At 39.2% G+C, this 17,622-nt stretch overlaps 1 protein-coding gene across 2 annotated transcripts in view; it reads right to left on the bottom strand.

Annotated features, from left to right (window-relative positions):
* Positions 1-17,622, bottom strand: part of MARCHF11 (membrane associated ring-CH-type finger 11) — a 93,898-nt gene that overhangs the window by 7,654 nt on the left and 68,622 nt on the right. Inside the window, exon 3 of one of the 2 annotated variants that reach the window (XM_080678168.1) lies at positions 14,340-14,532. The exons of the other annotated variant lie outside the window; for it this stretch is intronic. Coding sequence (XP_080534294.1) covers positions 14,340-14,532 — 193 coding nt within the window. The remainder of the gene's footprint in view (positions 1-14,339; positions 14,533-17,622) is intronic. 2 annotated transcript variants of the gene reach the window in all.

Below are 17,622 nucleotides of genomic sequence, written 5' to 3'. Positions count from 1 at the left end.
ATCGGCTTGATGCAAAGAGCACATTTGTGCTGCATCTTTAATGTTGATGACATCACTGACTGGGAGTAGAACAAGATGGCAAAGCCAAATTCCAATAAGAAGTGCAATATTTTACTAACGGGCAGTGAAAGGTCTTGACATAGGTTGGAATTGCTCCTGGGCCTGCCATCCTTATTTCAGTGAATGACCAACCCCCAGGTCAAGTCAGCTGAAACCTGGGAGTCACCTAGACTCCTCTATCCTTTTGCATTAAATTCTGCTAATTCTGTCTTCTTAGCAAATCTGAGATAAAAACATCAATCAGAGAATCCCCTGAAAGAAGCACTCTCTAACATTTGCATGATGAAGTATTAAGCATGCTTCAAGATCCAGACGCTCTTATCTTTTTTTTTCTGACCCACTCAAAATTAATTACTCCCTCCTGCTTTCTACCTGTCCACACAAGAAACGCCTGCACTGTTCTACTTATTACCCATATTGGAACAATTTGTTTATATGCCTGTGAGCCTCATCAGCTGTGTGCTTCCTGAGGACAGGAACCCTATTCCTACTTCAGTGTCTGGTACACAGTAGGAATTCAATAAATCTTTACTCAATGAGAGGAAATGACAGACTAGCCATGATTGGAATTTAAAGGATAACAAGAATTAACTTTATCTAGTTGTGACTGCCATGAAAACAAAGAGAGATCGCAAGTATTTTTCTATGAAGCATTAGAGTAATATTTTGATCTCAGGGACAAACAGATGTACACTCCAAGACTAGAGATGGAAAAGGCCCATATTTTATGACAGTGGACTTTGGGTCATGGGGAGAAGTGTGTGTGTGTGTGTGTGTGTGTGTGTGTGTGTGTGTGTGTATACAGACAGGTACACACATATACACACACAGAGGGTCTAACAGGAGTAGAAGAGCTATAAAATTCTCTACAAGGATTTGTTCTCAGTCCTAATAAATTATAGCAGCCTCCCCCATAGTTTTGTTGGCCTGGTTGATTAAGTGTTTGTCTGCATCAACCAATCACCAAACCAGAGAGTTACAAAATGATTGCAGCTAGGCCTAAAGTCTATAAGACAGGTATGGATTCCAGGCAAACAGGGAGAATAAAAAAGATGCTGTTCATTCATCTGACCACTTGCTTTTCTAAAAAGCCAATCTATCACTTAATTATTTTAATGATTTATTTATTCCTTAGTAGATAGGAGACTCCTGATCTTTTGATTACTAGCCTTGGAGCACTAACATACCATTGGTCTATTTACAAAATATTCCTCAAAAGCTGCAAACTTTGTCATATGTTATAAAATACATGATGTTAATTTTTTTTAATATTAAGAAAATTCACTGGAGAGAAATGTTATATCATTGGAGTTTCTACCCAAACTTGCTTGGGGTCAAGAAAAACCTACAGATATAATTATTTCAAAAACAGAAATGAAGGAATGAGCCCAATACGTTTATACATAAAAAAAGATATCCTAGAGTTCTCATAAAACTAGGAGCGGGGATTAGAATCCGTTTAATTTTAGTTGAATGCAACTTCAATTCTGTCCTTCAATTCATGAACAGATGAAACACCAGCAGCAAAGAGGTAACATTATATATCGCAGGGATCAGAAGTGGACAAACACAGTTACTGAGTTTTAAAATTAGAAAATGTGGGTTCTGACTTCATTCAACCCCTTCATTTTGGGGCATGAGGATTCTAAGGACCAGAGAAACCACGTGGTTTGACAAAGGGTCCATGGTTGGTTAGTGCCCAAGCCCAGAATGAGAGCCAGAACCTTGACACCTGGTCCAGTGTGCTCACTCCCCAAAAACTCAGACCGCAGGAGCCATCCTTGGGCAAAGCCAGTCCTCACTGTGTCTCTTCAGCCCAAGGGATAACATACCGACTATGAAGTGTGTGAATCAAAATCCCTTTTCAATAAAATCAGACGTGGGGCTCCTCCGGCCTTTATCCTCAGGGGTACATTGCAGCATTTGGATAGGAGATGGGAAGATTACAGTGACCCTCACAATTATAATAATAAATCTCTCTGCATGCCCAATGTAACAGTATGTGGTTAAAAAACTGAACAAAATCCATCTTGTGCATTAATTAAATCTTTTTGGATCAGTAATCTACTTTGCTATATCTCCATTTACTGCCCACACTCTAGTGTATGGACCAATGCCAGTTCTTAGAAGGACACTATTAGTAGACTTTCCTCATGGGAAGTAGAGATAAACATAACGAATTTTCCTTTTTTTCCAACAATGGACAAACAATCTACTGCAAACTCACAGAGCACAATGTTATTAATTTTCAGGGTAAAACCAGACATGTATTGGCTGTTTTATTTTTCTGGGTGAGAATAATATCTTTAAAAATATAAATTGAAATATGTAATTAAAACAGGCTTATCTTTGTTTCATTTCTTGTGGCCTTATTTTTCATTTCTCTTAAATCATATAGGCTGTGTGTAAAAATTCTGAACAGAAGCTACTATCTAAGCATAACATTTCTAAGTCCTCCATTTCATTCACAACGGTCAGGTTTATATAATTGCAAATATTGATAAAATTTTAACCTGAATATAAAAATGCTCAGACCTCCTTAATATTTTATTCTGTGATCTAGCAACAGAATGTTTAAAGTTCTCATAACCACTCTCTGGAAGATAGTAGAGTCACAGACAGAGTCAAGTTGCACATGCACACATATGTGCCCACCTGCACACAGAGTGAGGTCACTAGAGCTGTTGTCTCCTGACCTCTCAGCTGCTCTCCATGATCATGGAGTGTGTGTCCCTGATTCTTGGATGTCCTCGGCTTCCTAGACCCACACATTTCAGGTGCCTGTAGATGATAGCCACAACCTGGTGTGCCTAACCCCTCCCTTTTCTGTTCCTCCCTCACTCCAGCCTGGAACTTTCCCTTCTAGAACCCATTCCAAATGCAAGCTCTGAAACTACCACCCATTGCTGACAACCACCACCTCCAATGCCTCTCACTCACTCACTTTCTTAATTTCAATGTATCCTGTCCCACCTCCTGAAGAGTTTCAGCCCCTGGACTGTGTAGTCTCTCCCCACTCTCCCAGCTTCTTTCTGGCTGTGGCTCCTTCCCAGCAGCTGAGAAAGCACACCCCATCCTGTAATCACACTCCCACCACTGGAGGTGAAAGGCAAGGCTGATCCTGCTGCTGTCTTCTAGCAACTCTGCATGCAAATCCCATCATAGCCCAATCTCACAATTTCACGCTCATCCCATTGGGTAAAAAAACACAGCCACATAGCCCTGTGGATGGGAACCACCCCTGCTCCCGCCTCAGGAGGGCGCTCAATTTTGCCCAACAAAGTCTCTTAACTCAGCTTCCTCCCCCAAAGCCCACGAGGCTCCCCTCAGACTACTCATTGACAACACATGAATGGAAATATCTGTATTCCAATGAAACTTTATTTATGAGCACTAAATTTGATATTTGATATAATTTTCATATGTCATAAAACAAAATTCTTTTTTTGATATTTGTCAACCATTTCAATATGAAAAACCCATTCTTAGATCATGGGCTGTACAAAAACATCCCTGTGCTATTTATATCTCTATCCTGCACTCCAGGCTTTGGACATAATAAATGGCCAGTAGATGACTGACACCTCTTTGGCTAAACTCCCCAAATTGAGAGAGATAGCTCAAAGAGTTGCACCGTGTCCTAGGAGGAAATAGAAGGCAACAATAACAACATATTTGATCAGCTATGCTGCTGATTATGCCTATATTTCTCCAAAGGAACTTGAACTTTACAAGGTCAAATGAAAGAAAGGTGTTGGGTTGGGTTTTCTCTTCAGAGGAGGCCTAAAACGTTCATTAGCTTCAAGAGACCATAAAAGGCAGAGAAACCAAGATGGCGGCATAGGTAAATACCTAAACTGCTGCCTCGCACAACAATTTCAAAACTACAACTAAAAGACAAAATGGACATCATCCAGAACCACAGGAAGGCTGGCTGAGTGGAAATTCTACAACTAGAAGGAAAAAGAAAAGCACACTAAGACTCAGAGGAACTGCAGAAGGCAGATGTACTAAGGCGCGTGCACGCTGAGAGGGCGGGCAACTGAGTACGCAGCTGGCTTTCTCAAGCCGGAGGGAGACAAAAGCTCCCAACTGCACTGAACTCTAGTTCCGGGTGAGACTCTGAGGACCCAGACTCATTCGGGGAGAAACTGGACTAGCAGCAGGCGGAACTTGAGGGTGGCTTTCTCTCAGAGGTCCTTGCAGCAATTACCATGGGACACTGAGACACAGGGGCCTATTAGGGCAGGACTGATGGGAATCCAATGCTGTCTGCTCTGCCCTCAGACTCCGCCCTATCCAAACTGAGCACAGAGGCTTTTGCAAGTCCTGTCTCATAAGGGTGTCTCCAGGACAGAAGTTCTCCCAGCGTAGACACAGCTGATCCTCACAGCCAACTGGCCTGGAGGTCAATTCCTCCCAGTGATACCAACAACAATCAAGGCTTAACTACAACAAGACTGTGCACACAGCCCACAACGGGGTGCACCAAGAGTGTCCACCTCAAGTAACTGGGGAGGCTGAGCCACTGGGCCCTATAGGACACCTACCACACAAAGCCACTCTATCAACTCAGGGAAGCAGCCAAAATTCAGAGACAAAGAAACAGATCACAAATGAAAGAAATGGAGGAAAGTAAATGACTGGATATAGAGCTCAAAACCACGCTTATAAGGTTTTTCAAGAATTTTCTAGAAAAGGCTGATAAATTTAGTGAGACCCTCGAGGATATGAAAAAGGACCAACTGGAAATTAAGCATACACTGACTGAAATAAAAAATATTATACAGAGATCTAACAGCAGACTAGAGGATCGCAAGAATCAAGTCAAAGATTTGAAATACAAAGAAGCAAAAAACACTCAACTGGAAAAGCAAAAAGAAAAAAGAATCCAAAAATATGAAGATAGTGTAAGGAGCCTCTGGGACAACTTCAAGCGTACCAACATCAGAATTATGGGGGTGCCAGAAGAAGAGAGAGAGCAAGATACTGAAAACCTATTTGAAGAAATAATGACAGAAAACTTCCCCTACCTGGTGAAAGAAATAGACTTATAAGTCCAGGAAGCGCACAGAACCCCAAACAAAAGGAATCCAAAGAGGACCACACCAAGACACATCATAATTAAAATGCCAAGAGCAAAAGACAAAGAGAATACTAAAAGCAGCAAGAGAAAAACAGTTAGTTACCTACAAGGGAGTACCCATACGATTGACAGCTGATTTCTCAACAGAAACTATGCAGGCCAGACGGGAGTGGCAAGAAATATTCAAAGTGATGAATAGCAAGAACCTACAACCAAGATTACTCTACCCAGCAAAGCTATCATTCAGAATTGAAGGTCAGATAAAGAGCTTCACAGATAAGAGAAAGCTAAAGGAGCTCATCACCACCAAACCAGTATTATATGAAATGCTGAAAGGTATTCTTTAAGAAGAGGAAGAAGAAGAAAAAGGTAAAGATAAAAATTATGAACAACAAATACATGTCTATCAACAAGTGAATCTAAAAATCAAGTGAATAAAAAATCTGATGAACAGAATAAACTGGTGAATTTAATAGAATCAGGGGCATAGAAAGGGAGTGGACTAACAATTCCTGGGGGGAAAGGGGTGTGGGGGGTGCGGGAAGAGACTGGACAAAAATTGTACACCTATGGATGAGGATAGTGATGGGGAGTAAGGGCAGAGGGTGGGGTGGTAACCAGGTGGAGGGGAGCTATAGGGGAAAAAAGAGGAACAATTGTAATAATCTGAACAATAAAGATTTATTAAATTTAAAAAAATCAGATAAACGCTCATAAAAAAAAAGAGAGAGAGAGAGAGAGAGAGACCACGAAAGGCAAGTAACAAAACAAATTCCCTTCTATTTTATTTCCTGGGGTTTTAAAAGCAGCAATATCACCATAACTAACATGATAATATTTAGAAAAATTGGTAAACATCAGTTTGACTAAGACATATAAAAGCCTATAATTTGTACCTCCAGAGCAAAGAGATAATAATAGCCTACATCTCAAAACATATAAAGAATACACATTTGTTTCCTAATAATTTTGAATTACAAGTGGCCACTCTGCCTATCCCTCCAAAGGGCCTGACCAGGATGTGTTCAGAAATTAGAAATCTAAAGGACCCAAGGCTGGGGCTGGTATTGAAGAAGAGACTTCTGCTTGCCTTGCATCAGAATCTTTGTATAAATGAAGTTGCAGCATTTCCTGGGACAAGAAGCTCGCTAAGATACTCTGAAATTGAGAAATAATGACCTGTGCTTATAAAGGAATTCTACTCTAAGAAGTTGTTCCAAGCAAGCTAGCAGAACATGCAACTCTGGGAACAGTCACGGCTGTGGGGTGACAGGCCCCTTCCCTTCAGCATGGCCAACCTCACAACCCAGTCCTCAGCCTGGGACGAACTTTGAAGGGAAGCCCAGAGGGGCTCTGGGCCAGAAGGGAAGGTTTCTGTCCACCCTGCACTAACTGGCAGCTGTGCAAAGGTCTCCTAAGCAGCCAAATTGTAGCACTGAATGAACGTAGGTCCCTGATCCAATTATAGATCAGGAAATGGAATCATTTCCTGGAGCAAAGGTGGCTGGCAGTCTTCTTGTGTCAAGAGGAAAATTGTGATATGAAGATTCAACAAAAGAATCAACCGGGTGATTCAACTTTCCGTTATTTTGCCGAACAGTGTTTGAGTTTGTGTGTTTGTTTTTCACACCCACTGATGCATGCAGACTTATGCACATTAGTGCTTCCCCTGAAACTCAGAATGAGACAAGGGCAACACCTTCTGCAATGCATTTTCTTGCACTGTAATGCAAAGTGCCAACCTCCCACTTAGGCAGTTTTCTGTATACCCCTCTGTGGCTGAATGCTGACCTGTTGACATTCAAAGCTGCTTTCCTGAGTGAGCTCAGTGCTCAGATCCCAGACTTGGTGGTGGTGGTTATGGAGGTGGGAGGGGGTGGAGTGTGATGAAAGGTTGGATCTGGCTTCCAATATTTTGTGCTTTTAAAATATTGACTGTACACAGATTGGAAGCCTTAGCATAAAACTTGCTGGCAATTTTGAATGGGGTGGGGCAGGTGTGGAGGTGTAGGCAGCTGACAGCTATTGTCTCTACTCCCCACAGGGAAAGTATTTTCAATGTGGAGATGGCCTGTGTCCAGTCACACTGGATTCTGTGGTCCCAGCTCTCCTTAGGGAAGGTAAGGAGAGGGCTTACTCTATCAGACATCCACAAACACCTCTGTGCAGGACAGCACCGGAGCGGGCCCTAAAAAATGCCAACATGCATGTTCTCCTGGTAACCTTACATTTTCACTTGGAATATTTAGTAATTTTATAGATATCATTTTATATTTATCTATAAATATTTGGCAGCTTAAAAAATGCTCTCTCTACAATGACCCAAGGGAGGACATTTTGCAGACCTGGCCGACCACTGCCCTTTGAAGCACATTCATCTATGTGGTTGCTGACCCCAGGTGGTGGCTATGCAGGAACTGGAGGCTCTCCTGTGCTCTGCAGCCAACTCATTTTTTTTTTCTGCTCTAAATTTTGGCATTTCCATTCCAATGCTAATCTCTTTCTAACTCTTTCAGTAAATGTGTTTTCATCTAAAATACTTTAGAAAATATTGTCAGGTTCTGAATCATGCTGAGTGAGAAGTACCAGAGACCTGGAAAATTTTAAACAGGAGGGAGTCTAGAAGTCATATTTTGCTTGGAATGCACTAGAATTCTTTTCTTTAGTTGATTTACTTTCTTAATTATGCTTTGCTTAAGCTAATTGCTTTGTGCTTGTTGAAAGTGAGCCACAAGAAGGAAGATGACCTGAAAGCACCGTTTCAGGAGGAAATGACCTGGCATTAGACAGGCAGACAATTGGTTACCCTCAATGGCAAGAACTCATTTGTGGTAACAGAGACTTTGATTATCCTAAAATTATTTGTCACACTTCTTCATCTTTCCTCATCCACTATCAAAGAATTAGAAAATGTACATTTTAGCCGAAACCGGTTTGGCTCAGTGGATAGAGCGTCAGCCTGCGGACTGAAGGGTCCTGGGTTTGATTCCGGTCAAGGGCATGTACCTTGGTTGCGGGCACATCCCCAGTGGGAGGTGTGCAGGAGGCAGCTGATTGATGTTTCTCTCTCGTCGATGTTTCTAGCTCTCTATCCTTCTCCCTTCCTCTCTGTAAAATATCAATAAAATATATTTTTTTTAAAAAAAGAAAGAAAATGTACATTTTAAATTTTATGTCCATAAAATGTTAAATAAGGTGTTCCTTTTAGCTGCTTTGCCTGGAGGAAAAAAAAATGAGTGAAGTGAAGCAATATCAAAGGCAAGAGAGAAACATTAACTTGGCTTTTAAAAATGTAAACACATGTCTGATATCATCGGTCTAAAACCATAGGAATATGTTGTGTTTATTTATTGTCCTGAAGTTCTATAATGAAATGTGAATAAAAGTTACCGACTGGGAATTCTAAATAGTTTTCCTGTGTGTACAAGTTTCCAAGTGGCTTTAGCTAGATATATTACCAACTATGAAGAACAGATTTTCAACAGGGCTAAAATAATAGTGATAAAATTTACATGGATTTTTAAAAATGTATTTAGATTCAAAATACAGTAAAATAAAACTTTATTTCGGAGAATATGGAGTTTCTGCTGAGGAGCATTTTTTTCAATATTGACTGTAATTGATACAGCAAGAAGATATTTTAATCAGATCCTCACTCTGGTACATCTCAGGCTATTTTTTAAATTCCCTAATCTCTGCAGCTTTCCAAAGCAAGACAGCATAAACAATCATAATATACTTTATTTCAGTACTTTAAGAGAGCCCTGAGAAATAGTTGTGGTTCCTGATGGGAAAAGTGTGTGTGTGTGTGTGTGTGTGTGTGTGTGTGTGTGTGTGCCTGTGTGTGTGTGTGTGTCCTCCATTCTGCATGCTTGTGCTTTAATTTGAGAAATAGAAACATACAGAAAACAAGCAATAACAGAACCAGTACTTTAGCCACAGAGCCAAGTGACAGATAGAAGCAATTTTTCTTAAAGCAATTTCAGGGATTACTTTCTACACGAATAAAAAAAAGGACAGATTGAAGCATGAAATCCCTTCAGTATTAACAGTATAATAGAAGAAACTGGCCAAGAGCTCCTAAGGGGTTGGGGGAAGGCAGGGTTTGTGAGAGGTGGTGATCTCTGACTTCGATCACCCCTGCTGGATTTCATTTTTCAGAAAAAATAAGTGGCGTGTTAACACCACAGATCATTGGTCTGTGTCCCTGCACATCACACCCCTGGCATCGAAAGACACCAGGCAGGACGACCTGCATATTCACATGGCCCAGTGTGGCTACTCTTAGATAAAACTGCCCTATAGACTGAAATAGTCACAGAAAGAATTAAGAAAACCACTCTAATGGTGTTAAATATAGTTGCAGCTACCAAGGGCAACGTCAAAAAGTGACATCCAGGCTTGTCGAGGTATGGGAAAACCGGAACTCCCATATATTGGGAGTGGGGAGATATAAACTGGTAAGCCTTTTTAGGGTGCAAAATGTTAACATGTGCATATTACTCAAACCAGACTTTCCACTCCTTGGAATCTGGCCTACAGAAATACATAAGAGGATGTTCTTCGCAGCATTGTTCGTAAAGGCAAAAATATCCATCAACAGAAGAAGTAAGTTCAAGTAAATCGCATACATCCGTTCTATTGTGAAAAGAGATCGAGATCATATTATTGAATGAACATGACTATTTTTTCAACCATATAAATAGTTTTGATCCTGCTTATACAAAAAATGTGAATGTTAACCTAATGCAAAAGAGCATCAAGATGTTGAGAGGGGACGTTTCTTCAAATGGTCCATCTTAAACTTTATATATTTCAGAATTATAAATACAAAGGTGTCTTTTAATTTGAATCTGTATATATTTACATGGACAATTAAGAAAAATTTTAAAAGAACAAAAGTTATCCAAGTTTTTAAATTTTGTAATCATAATTAATTAGTTCCTTCCTTTAGTATCTCAGGAAAGCCTTTCTAGACATGGACTTGGCACCACATTGTGGTGTTAATGAGATTAGGTATAAGCACTGCTATATCTATTTCAGGAATCCCACTAACATAATAGGGTTTCAGTTTTAGTTCGTTGCTTCTACAAGAAATTCAACTGACCTCTACGCTACCAGACACTAAGTGACTTGGTTACTGCCCTCTCTCTTCAGATGCAAGTGAATCAAATGACTCCCTGTCCTTATGGCCATCACTTAGTCCCTAAATCTTTGAGTCACTGAGAAGCACATTCCTCTGTGGCCCAAACGTGCTTTGAATCACAGGACCAATGGAAGTGAGAGCCTTCTATTTTCTCTGTGTGCAAAGTGCGGAGTAAAGAACCAGATGCTGTATGTATCCAGTGCCATCTGCCAAGCACTTGCTCTTCGTTTCTAAGTTTGCTAACCTTCCTTTGTCCACTGTGCAAATCTTCTTAGGAGGGAATCTGTTTTGCTTATTGCTTCTCCCTAAATTACTGGCCCTGGGCTACCACATTTGGGGGGTTTCAATCCTTTAGATTAGTTTTCCTGGTACACAAGGATAGTTGGAATGCCATCTATTTAAATATTTAAAAGAGCTCCCCAAATATAATGTAAAGTGTTCTCTCTTTATACCTCCATTTCGTAAGACATGTCTCCCTCTTATGGCTCTCCATCTACCTCTTCACCACCACCATATCACCATTAGTCCCCTTCCTTCTCTTAATCCTCTTGAACTCATTTTCACTTTATTCATCTCTTGTGGAACAGTTTCTTTATCATATAGGAAACACAACCTGTTTATATGGACATGATGCAGCTTGTTAATCAAATTTTTATGCATATATCATTCCATTACCTAGACATCTGTCCAATATGATAGCCACTACCACATTTGGCTATTTAAATTAAATTTAAATTAATTTAAATAATATTAAGTTTAATATTCAATTACTCATTCTCACTAACCACATTTCAAGTGCTTAATAGTCAAATGTAGCCTGAGTCTATGGTACTGGACAGCACAGATATGCAATGTTTTCATCATTGCAAAATGTTCCATCCATCAGACAGTCCCGATTTAGGTATTTCAACTCTAATAGTAGCCAGGCCCTTGGGAGAATTCACTGTGTCTGAGAATAAGTAAATAAATTTCCCATGTAAATAAATTTTCTACAAATATTTACATTTCTATTTAATAATCCAATAAGACTCTCTTCCTAAACATGACATATACTGGCTGGATTATAACAATTTTAATTGTGGAATAATATGTATATTTTCAGAATTATTATTGAAAAAGAACATTTATGAAGTTGCCAACCTGCTCTTCTCATTTAGGTATAAACAAGTCTGAAAAGATTAGATGAATAGGAATATAGGAATGTTTTCAGCTACTTTAAAGCCCTCTGAATGGCGAGCCAGTCTTACATCCTCCAACAGTGCCAAGGGGCCACCTCCCCATTTGCCAAGCATCTACTCATCCATCAGCCTGCTTGGCTCTCACTTCCCCCCATGAAATCTGCCTGAATCCATCCACTCCCTACACACCACACCCCAGCGTTAATCTCTCCCAGCTTTGTCCAACCACCTTCTCCTGTGCATACTTCCCTACTGTGCACAACTCACTGCATTCTGGTTACCTACTTACTCATCTGTCTGTCCTGCCTGGGGGGCTAGACACTCCTTGTGGGCAGGAAAGTTACTGACTCTTACTTTTATTCTCAGCTTCTAGCATGATGTCTGGCACATAGAAAGCTTTCAATATATATTTATTAAACTGAGCTGAGCAAATTGGGCTCAGAGCTGTAAACCTGCTTTTCACTCAACTCTGACTCGAAGTCTTGCTGTCAGGAGTATTTGAGGTATAATCAATATAATCTACTTTGTCACTGTCTACACTTAATTAGCAGACATTTGAATGAATCTGAAATGTTAGCTATGATCTATTGGGCTATTGTTAGCCCCCCTGTATTTGTTTTCTTTACTATAATAGTCTCCTCATTTCTTAGGGGAAAAAATAAGATTTTCTCTGGGCCCAAACAGACTAAATAATAAGAAGTAAAATCAAGAATGTTGTTCAATCTGAATTCTTTAATATTTTTTAAAATACACAAATAAATAAATAATGGCACTTATATTTGATGAAGCAAAATACAATAGTATTGTCAATATTTACAATTTATATAAAAATTCACTCTTCAGTGTCTCTCCAAGGAAAATGTCCATTGGTTTTTGTTCCTAAGAAATTATGACTTTATAAAATGGGAAACACCTATATTTCAAAACAGAACCCCAAATATGTCATATATTATTGAAAGATCAATTAGTTCATATATATGTGGTTTTTAAAGCAGAATTCTCATATTCTTGATTAAAAACCTGGCGTTACCAATCAAAATTTGAGGAATAATACACTAAAGGCAAGCTGTGGAATTTAGGAAAACAATTTCCTGGCCAGGAAACACAGGGCCCCTTTTAGTTAAAACCAAGAAAGTCAACTGGAATTCCTTTTCCCCTCCAGGATGGATCGGAAGCCTAACGGAGCCTTTGTTGTTTATCTCTGCTTTGAATATTAATGGAACACCACATTTTACAACATTTATGCGGAAACACAGAAGAAACACTATCTCTGAATTTGTTGAGGGAGTTGTAGAATAATTTTGTAATTCTCTTTATTTAGAGCACTTCCCTAGAGATTACATTTGTACAGAGATTTAGCATTTCCAAAAGCATGCATAGGCATTATCACACTTAATGCAAACTGTTCATATACATGATTAGCTCAATTATTCAGGCAACATCTGTTCAGTTTACGTATTATTCATGACATTTCCCTGCCTTCTTTTTTTCCTTTCTGGACTGAAATTTGATCATTTTCTTTCTTATTAGCTTTGTACTAGTGACAAAGGAGAAAAAAACAAGATAAGGAAAGGGAATTCAAGGCTGACCATATTTTAAAATTTATGGAGTTCTTTTAGAAAAAAATGACTTAGAATATAAAACTGCAGCTAAATTAAGGCTCTGGTGAGTAGAGGCCGTCATTTAAGTTATTTAAATTATTTCAGTGTTGGTGATTTACTCAAATGACCTTAATTTACAACTTGCAATTAATAACATTATTTATTAGTCATTATTTCCCTTATTTAGGCCTGTGAGCTAGGGATGATTACTCCCATTTTTGTAGGTGAGAAAAGAGGGATACGGACAAAATGGATGTGTCCAAGCAGAGGCCAGGATTAGAGGCCTCGTGATCTGATCCAAGCTGAGCATCCATTCCCTGAAAGCAGTGCGTATGAGAAGGCGTGGGAGGCTCCTGAAACACACTGATAGGCCTGAAGTTTCTGATTGGGCAGGTCTAGGGTGGGGCCTGAGAGTGTGCAGATGCTGCTACTGCTGGTGCTCCCCCGACCACACTTTGAGAACCAGTTTTAAAAACCATAGCTGCCCACCTCAGCTCTTTCCACATCCCCCTAAACTGTAAACCACATCAGAGCAGGGAAAGTCTCCTTGGTACAGTGTTGCCCCTCCCCATTCCTGCCCCCCACTTTCGACTGGTCACCATCAAGGCACCTGGGGCACCTCACACGCTTCATAAACACTGTATGTATGAGTCTGCTCCCATTTCTCAGGGAAACAATAGATCAGTCAAGTGTGGGATCTGTTTAAGCTAAAATGTTTGATCCTGTTTCTCTTTGGGGCCACTAAATTTAATAAGTGAAACAAAGAGGCATAGGACAGCAAAGAAAACTGCCCCCAAGTCCCTGCCTTCGGGGAACCTGAGTCTCTGCCCCCGAGGGAATGAGTTACCACGCCATGATGTGAGACCTCCAGATGTGGGTCCTCTCCCCAAATGCACAACAACACCGCTGGCATCCATCAGGGCTATCCCAGCTTGTGAAGGGCGACTGATTTACTCTTATTCCTTAGAAATAAATGACTATTCTATCGCCCACCCTAAAAAGTTGGATTCCTCCTTCCTTTACGTTGCAATACATGTCACTTAAAATGGGCATTTTCCTGTTCACTTTTTTAAACTACTTAGGAATGTAGATGCTATGCTTTTAGAGAAAGGTGGCCAGATTGTGACGCCCCAGATGGTCATTAGTTCACTGGAGAACCAAGATCGTGCAAACCACAACATTCTATATCACATCCAACTGGCGCAAATATAACAGCTGTAAGAAATGGGTTACTGACAGTTCGTTAACGTGTAACGTCATGGTCTTACCTATGCACACTAGATCCATAAAACCATACATTCCATAGCAGATTTGAAAAAGGATGTCCTTCCTCTGCCACACTGCATAGGGGCTGAAGGCGGACCAGAGGAGCCAGGTCACACTCGCTATTAAGAACAGGGATCCTAGGATTACAGCAATCATCTGAACTTTCTCAACCAGTGTTATAGAAATGCTTTGCCACTAAAAGAAAAACAGAGGCATGTAAGAAAAAAGGTGCTGTGTATAATTTGAAAAGCAAAAAAAAAAAAAACCAAAACAAAACAAAAGAAAAAAACCCAACCATTTCAGCCCCATGTTTCTCTTTATAATGTCAGACCCTTTTCAATCTGATCGGCCCCCAAATGCATTTTCCCATTTCATCCAGGCTGTACAAAATAGAGAAGGAGATAAATATTAATGAGCTGCCTTAACTTCATTATTTTCAGTAATTCGCCATTCTGTAAGTTTAATCTAGTTTTAGTCCAGATAACAGCACTGACAGCGAATGGCTGAGGAATATTTAGTACCTGGGAATTACATTACCATCTTTCATGCATGCAGAGAATTAAAAACTGAAGGAACACAGGGAGGACACCTCGGTGTGGAAGTCTGTTTTACACTTATCTTATTTGGCTACTGCAACAAAAGGAATTTCTTGTTTTGTGAGGAAATGTGAAAAACAAATAATTAGGTGAAATAGCAGCAAAAGCTGAAAAGGCTGTTTAAGGTAAAATACTAGAATAATTATAAGGTAACTATAAAATGTTATATTATCCGTTATTCATAAATTTCATATACTCAGATATTATTGGCTTTTAATTATAGGTTAATCCATGAAGCCATTTTTGTCAAGATTTAGAATTTGTACACAAATGGAGAATCTTTGAAACTCACAAACTGTATAATGTTACACTACTCAATGGGGAAGGTAATTTGAGAGAATTTACAGTACAAATGATCAAAAAATTTTCAAGGGTGTTATCGACTTGAGATAATTAAATAGTCATGTTATCACTTTTGTATAATTGAGATAGAAACAACACTAAAGTTGCTGTTGTGGTTTGCCAGTAAACAGTGAAACACAACCTGTAGAATTGAAAGACCTCTGGCTATTGCAACATATGGCGTGTCAGAAGAATTCCTGAACAGTTTAAATACCTTTAAAGCCAAAGGAGCTTAAGCAACTGGGTGAATCTGGTATTTTCTTAAACTCTTTACTTACCTGAAGTCTGAATATGTGCACCCTCAAGTCTATCACTACCCACAACTTCCCTCTCTCCCTCCCACTGTCTCGCTGTCTCTTCCATCATAAAAAATTTACATATACTACTTAAGTACGCATTTGACCATGCATATTCATGATACTCATAAATTCTACATTTATGAAAGATTACATATCAAAATGCATTAGAAACATTTCATTTTCTAAAGTCATTTATTTTTTTCCTTTAAAAAACAGAACCAATAGACAAAGTTTGGTGGAAATTCTATAAGAAAGGTATTTCTAACCATCTTAAGACAAAGATTCATTTATTGAAAAATGGTTCTTGCTTTTCACAATTCTGAATGAATAATAATTAACCTGGATCAACATTATTTTATCATTACCAATCAACGAATGTTGTATTTCAAGCATGTATTTGAAGTCAGCTTTGCACTCACTGCCTGACATAATTTTAAAAACATTAATTTCAAACTGCTGGGCATTTGAATTTTAAACCATTTTAAATTTGGTTTCACCAAACAAGTGTGAAGTGTCAGTATCAGTTGCTTTTGTTTAGTTTTGATGCTCACTAAAATTTGCATTGAGTATATCCACATGGTAAGCAATATAGAAAACTACTTTCAACTTGCACCCATCCTAGATGGGCACTACCCTGTCTGTGTGTATTAGGTCACCCTCTACCAACTTACTAAGCACATCAGATAGATGAAAACAAGGCATACGTTTAAATCCATGAGGCAAAAGTGTTGGCCAGTAATCCTTTATATCCCAGATTCATTACATAATTTTAGTGGAGTTAAATTTGGACAGCTCAATAATGTATGGTTAATTATATTTAGCTTCAATTAGGCTTACTAATTAATTGACCCAAGACTGCCTGCATGCCAATTCAGTAACAAATGGTGGCGGGAGGCTCTACCAGACACTTGGTAGGGATGGTTTGATTGATGCGGCTAAGCTGTCTCCTAGGACACAGGAAATTGTGGTGGCTCAGTCTCAGAGTCAGCAAGACTCTGAGAGGTTGGGGGGAACCTCAGGTGGCAGGCTTCTGACACATGAGGCTTAGCTGTTCCTTAATAGAAAAGGTGAATGATTAAAGGGACAGACGTACTAGAAAAAAGATGTTGATGCTTCATACTTGTTTGGTGATACCAAATTTAGAATGGTTTAAAATTCAACTACCTGGCAGTTTGGAATCAAATTTATGTCAGGAAGCAAAGAAAAAAAAAGAACTCAATGACAGTACATTGGGAAGCTTAATTGTTTACTATTAACATAAACATAATTTCTCCTGTGGCTCTAAGAATTTGAGATTTTTGAAGTTTATTTTTAAAGGAGGATAAACTGCTCATATCTATAACGAGCTCACTGAAATTTTTCGTTTTATATCTCTTCGCTAACAATGCAAATCTGCGTGGAAATGCATTAATGTTCTTCATAAACCGATAAAATTAACACCATTTCACTGAATAGCCAATAAGAACAAACCATTATTGAAACCAAAATTATTAAACCAATTGTGAACATAGGCATTTCCCTTTGAACACTGACAGTATCTTGGTAATTCCTTTGCCTACCAAACAGGGATCTTTCTTATTTTTGCCGTTATGTGGAATTGGTTCACATTCTTTCCCCAGGAAAAATAATACTGCTTCCCACCACTAGGAAACACCCACCGACATCCTGGCCCTGAACATTATCTACAGGCTCAGCCCTAGGAACTGTGCTAATGGGCCATTAGCTTGGACAATAAAAGCAGAAGGTGAGTCTCTTGAGCCCTCTCTTTACCCTGACAGTGTCCAAGGCCAGGATTTCAGTTTGTAAGACATTTCTGAATCTTAAACAAAATTTGCCAACTGCTGAGCACACTTTCCTCCTCTAAAACTTGAGATATGTGTATGCACATATACTTTTTCCACTTAAATTTCTTCCTAAGATTGAAAAGGGAAACAAAAGAACAATAACCAAATTGGCTCTAAATATTTGCTATTATTTTACTTCCATAACATTTGGATATGTGTTGACACTTTTATAGTCCTGAAGAGCTGTTCCATTTTACACAAACT

The sequence above is a fragment of the Plecotus auritus genome (genome assembly GCF_963455305.1).
Source record: "Plecotus auritus genome assembly, chromosome: 7".
Lineage (NCBI taxonomy): Eukaryota > Metazoa > Chordata > Mammalia > Chiroptera > Vespertilionidae > Plecotus > Plecotus auritus.
Note: the sequence above shows the minus strand (reverse complement) of the source record. Positions and strands in the feature narration are given on the sequence as shown.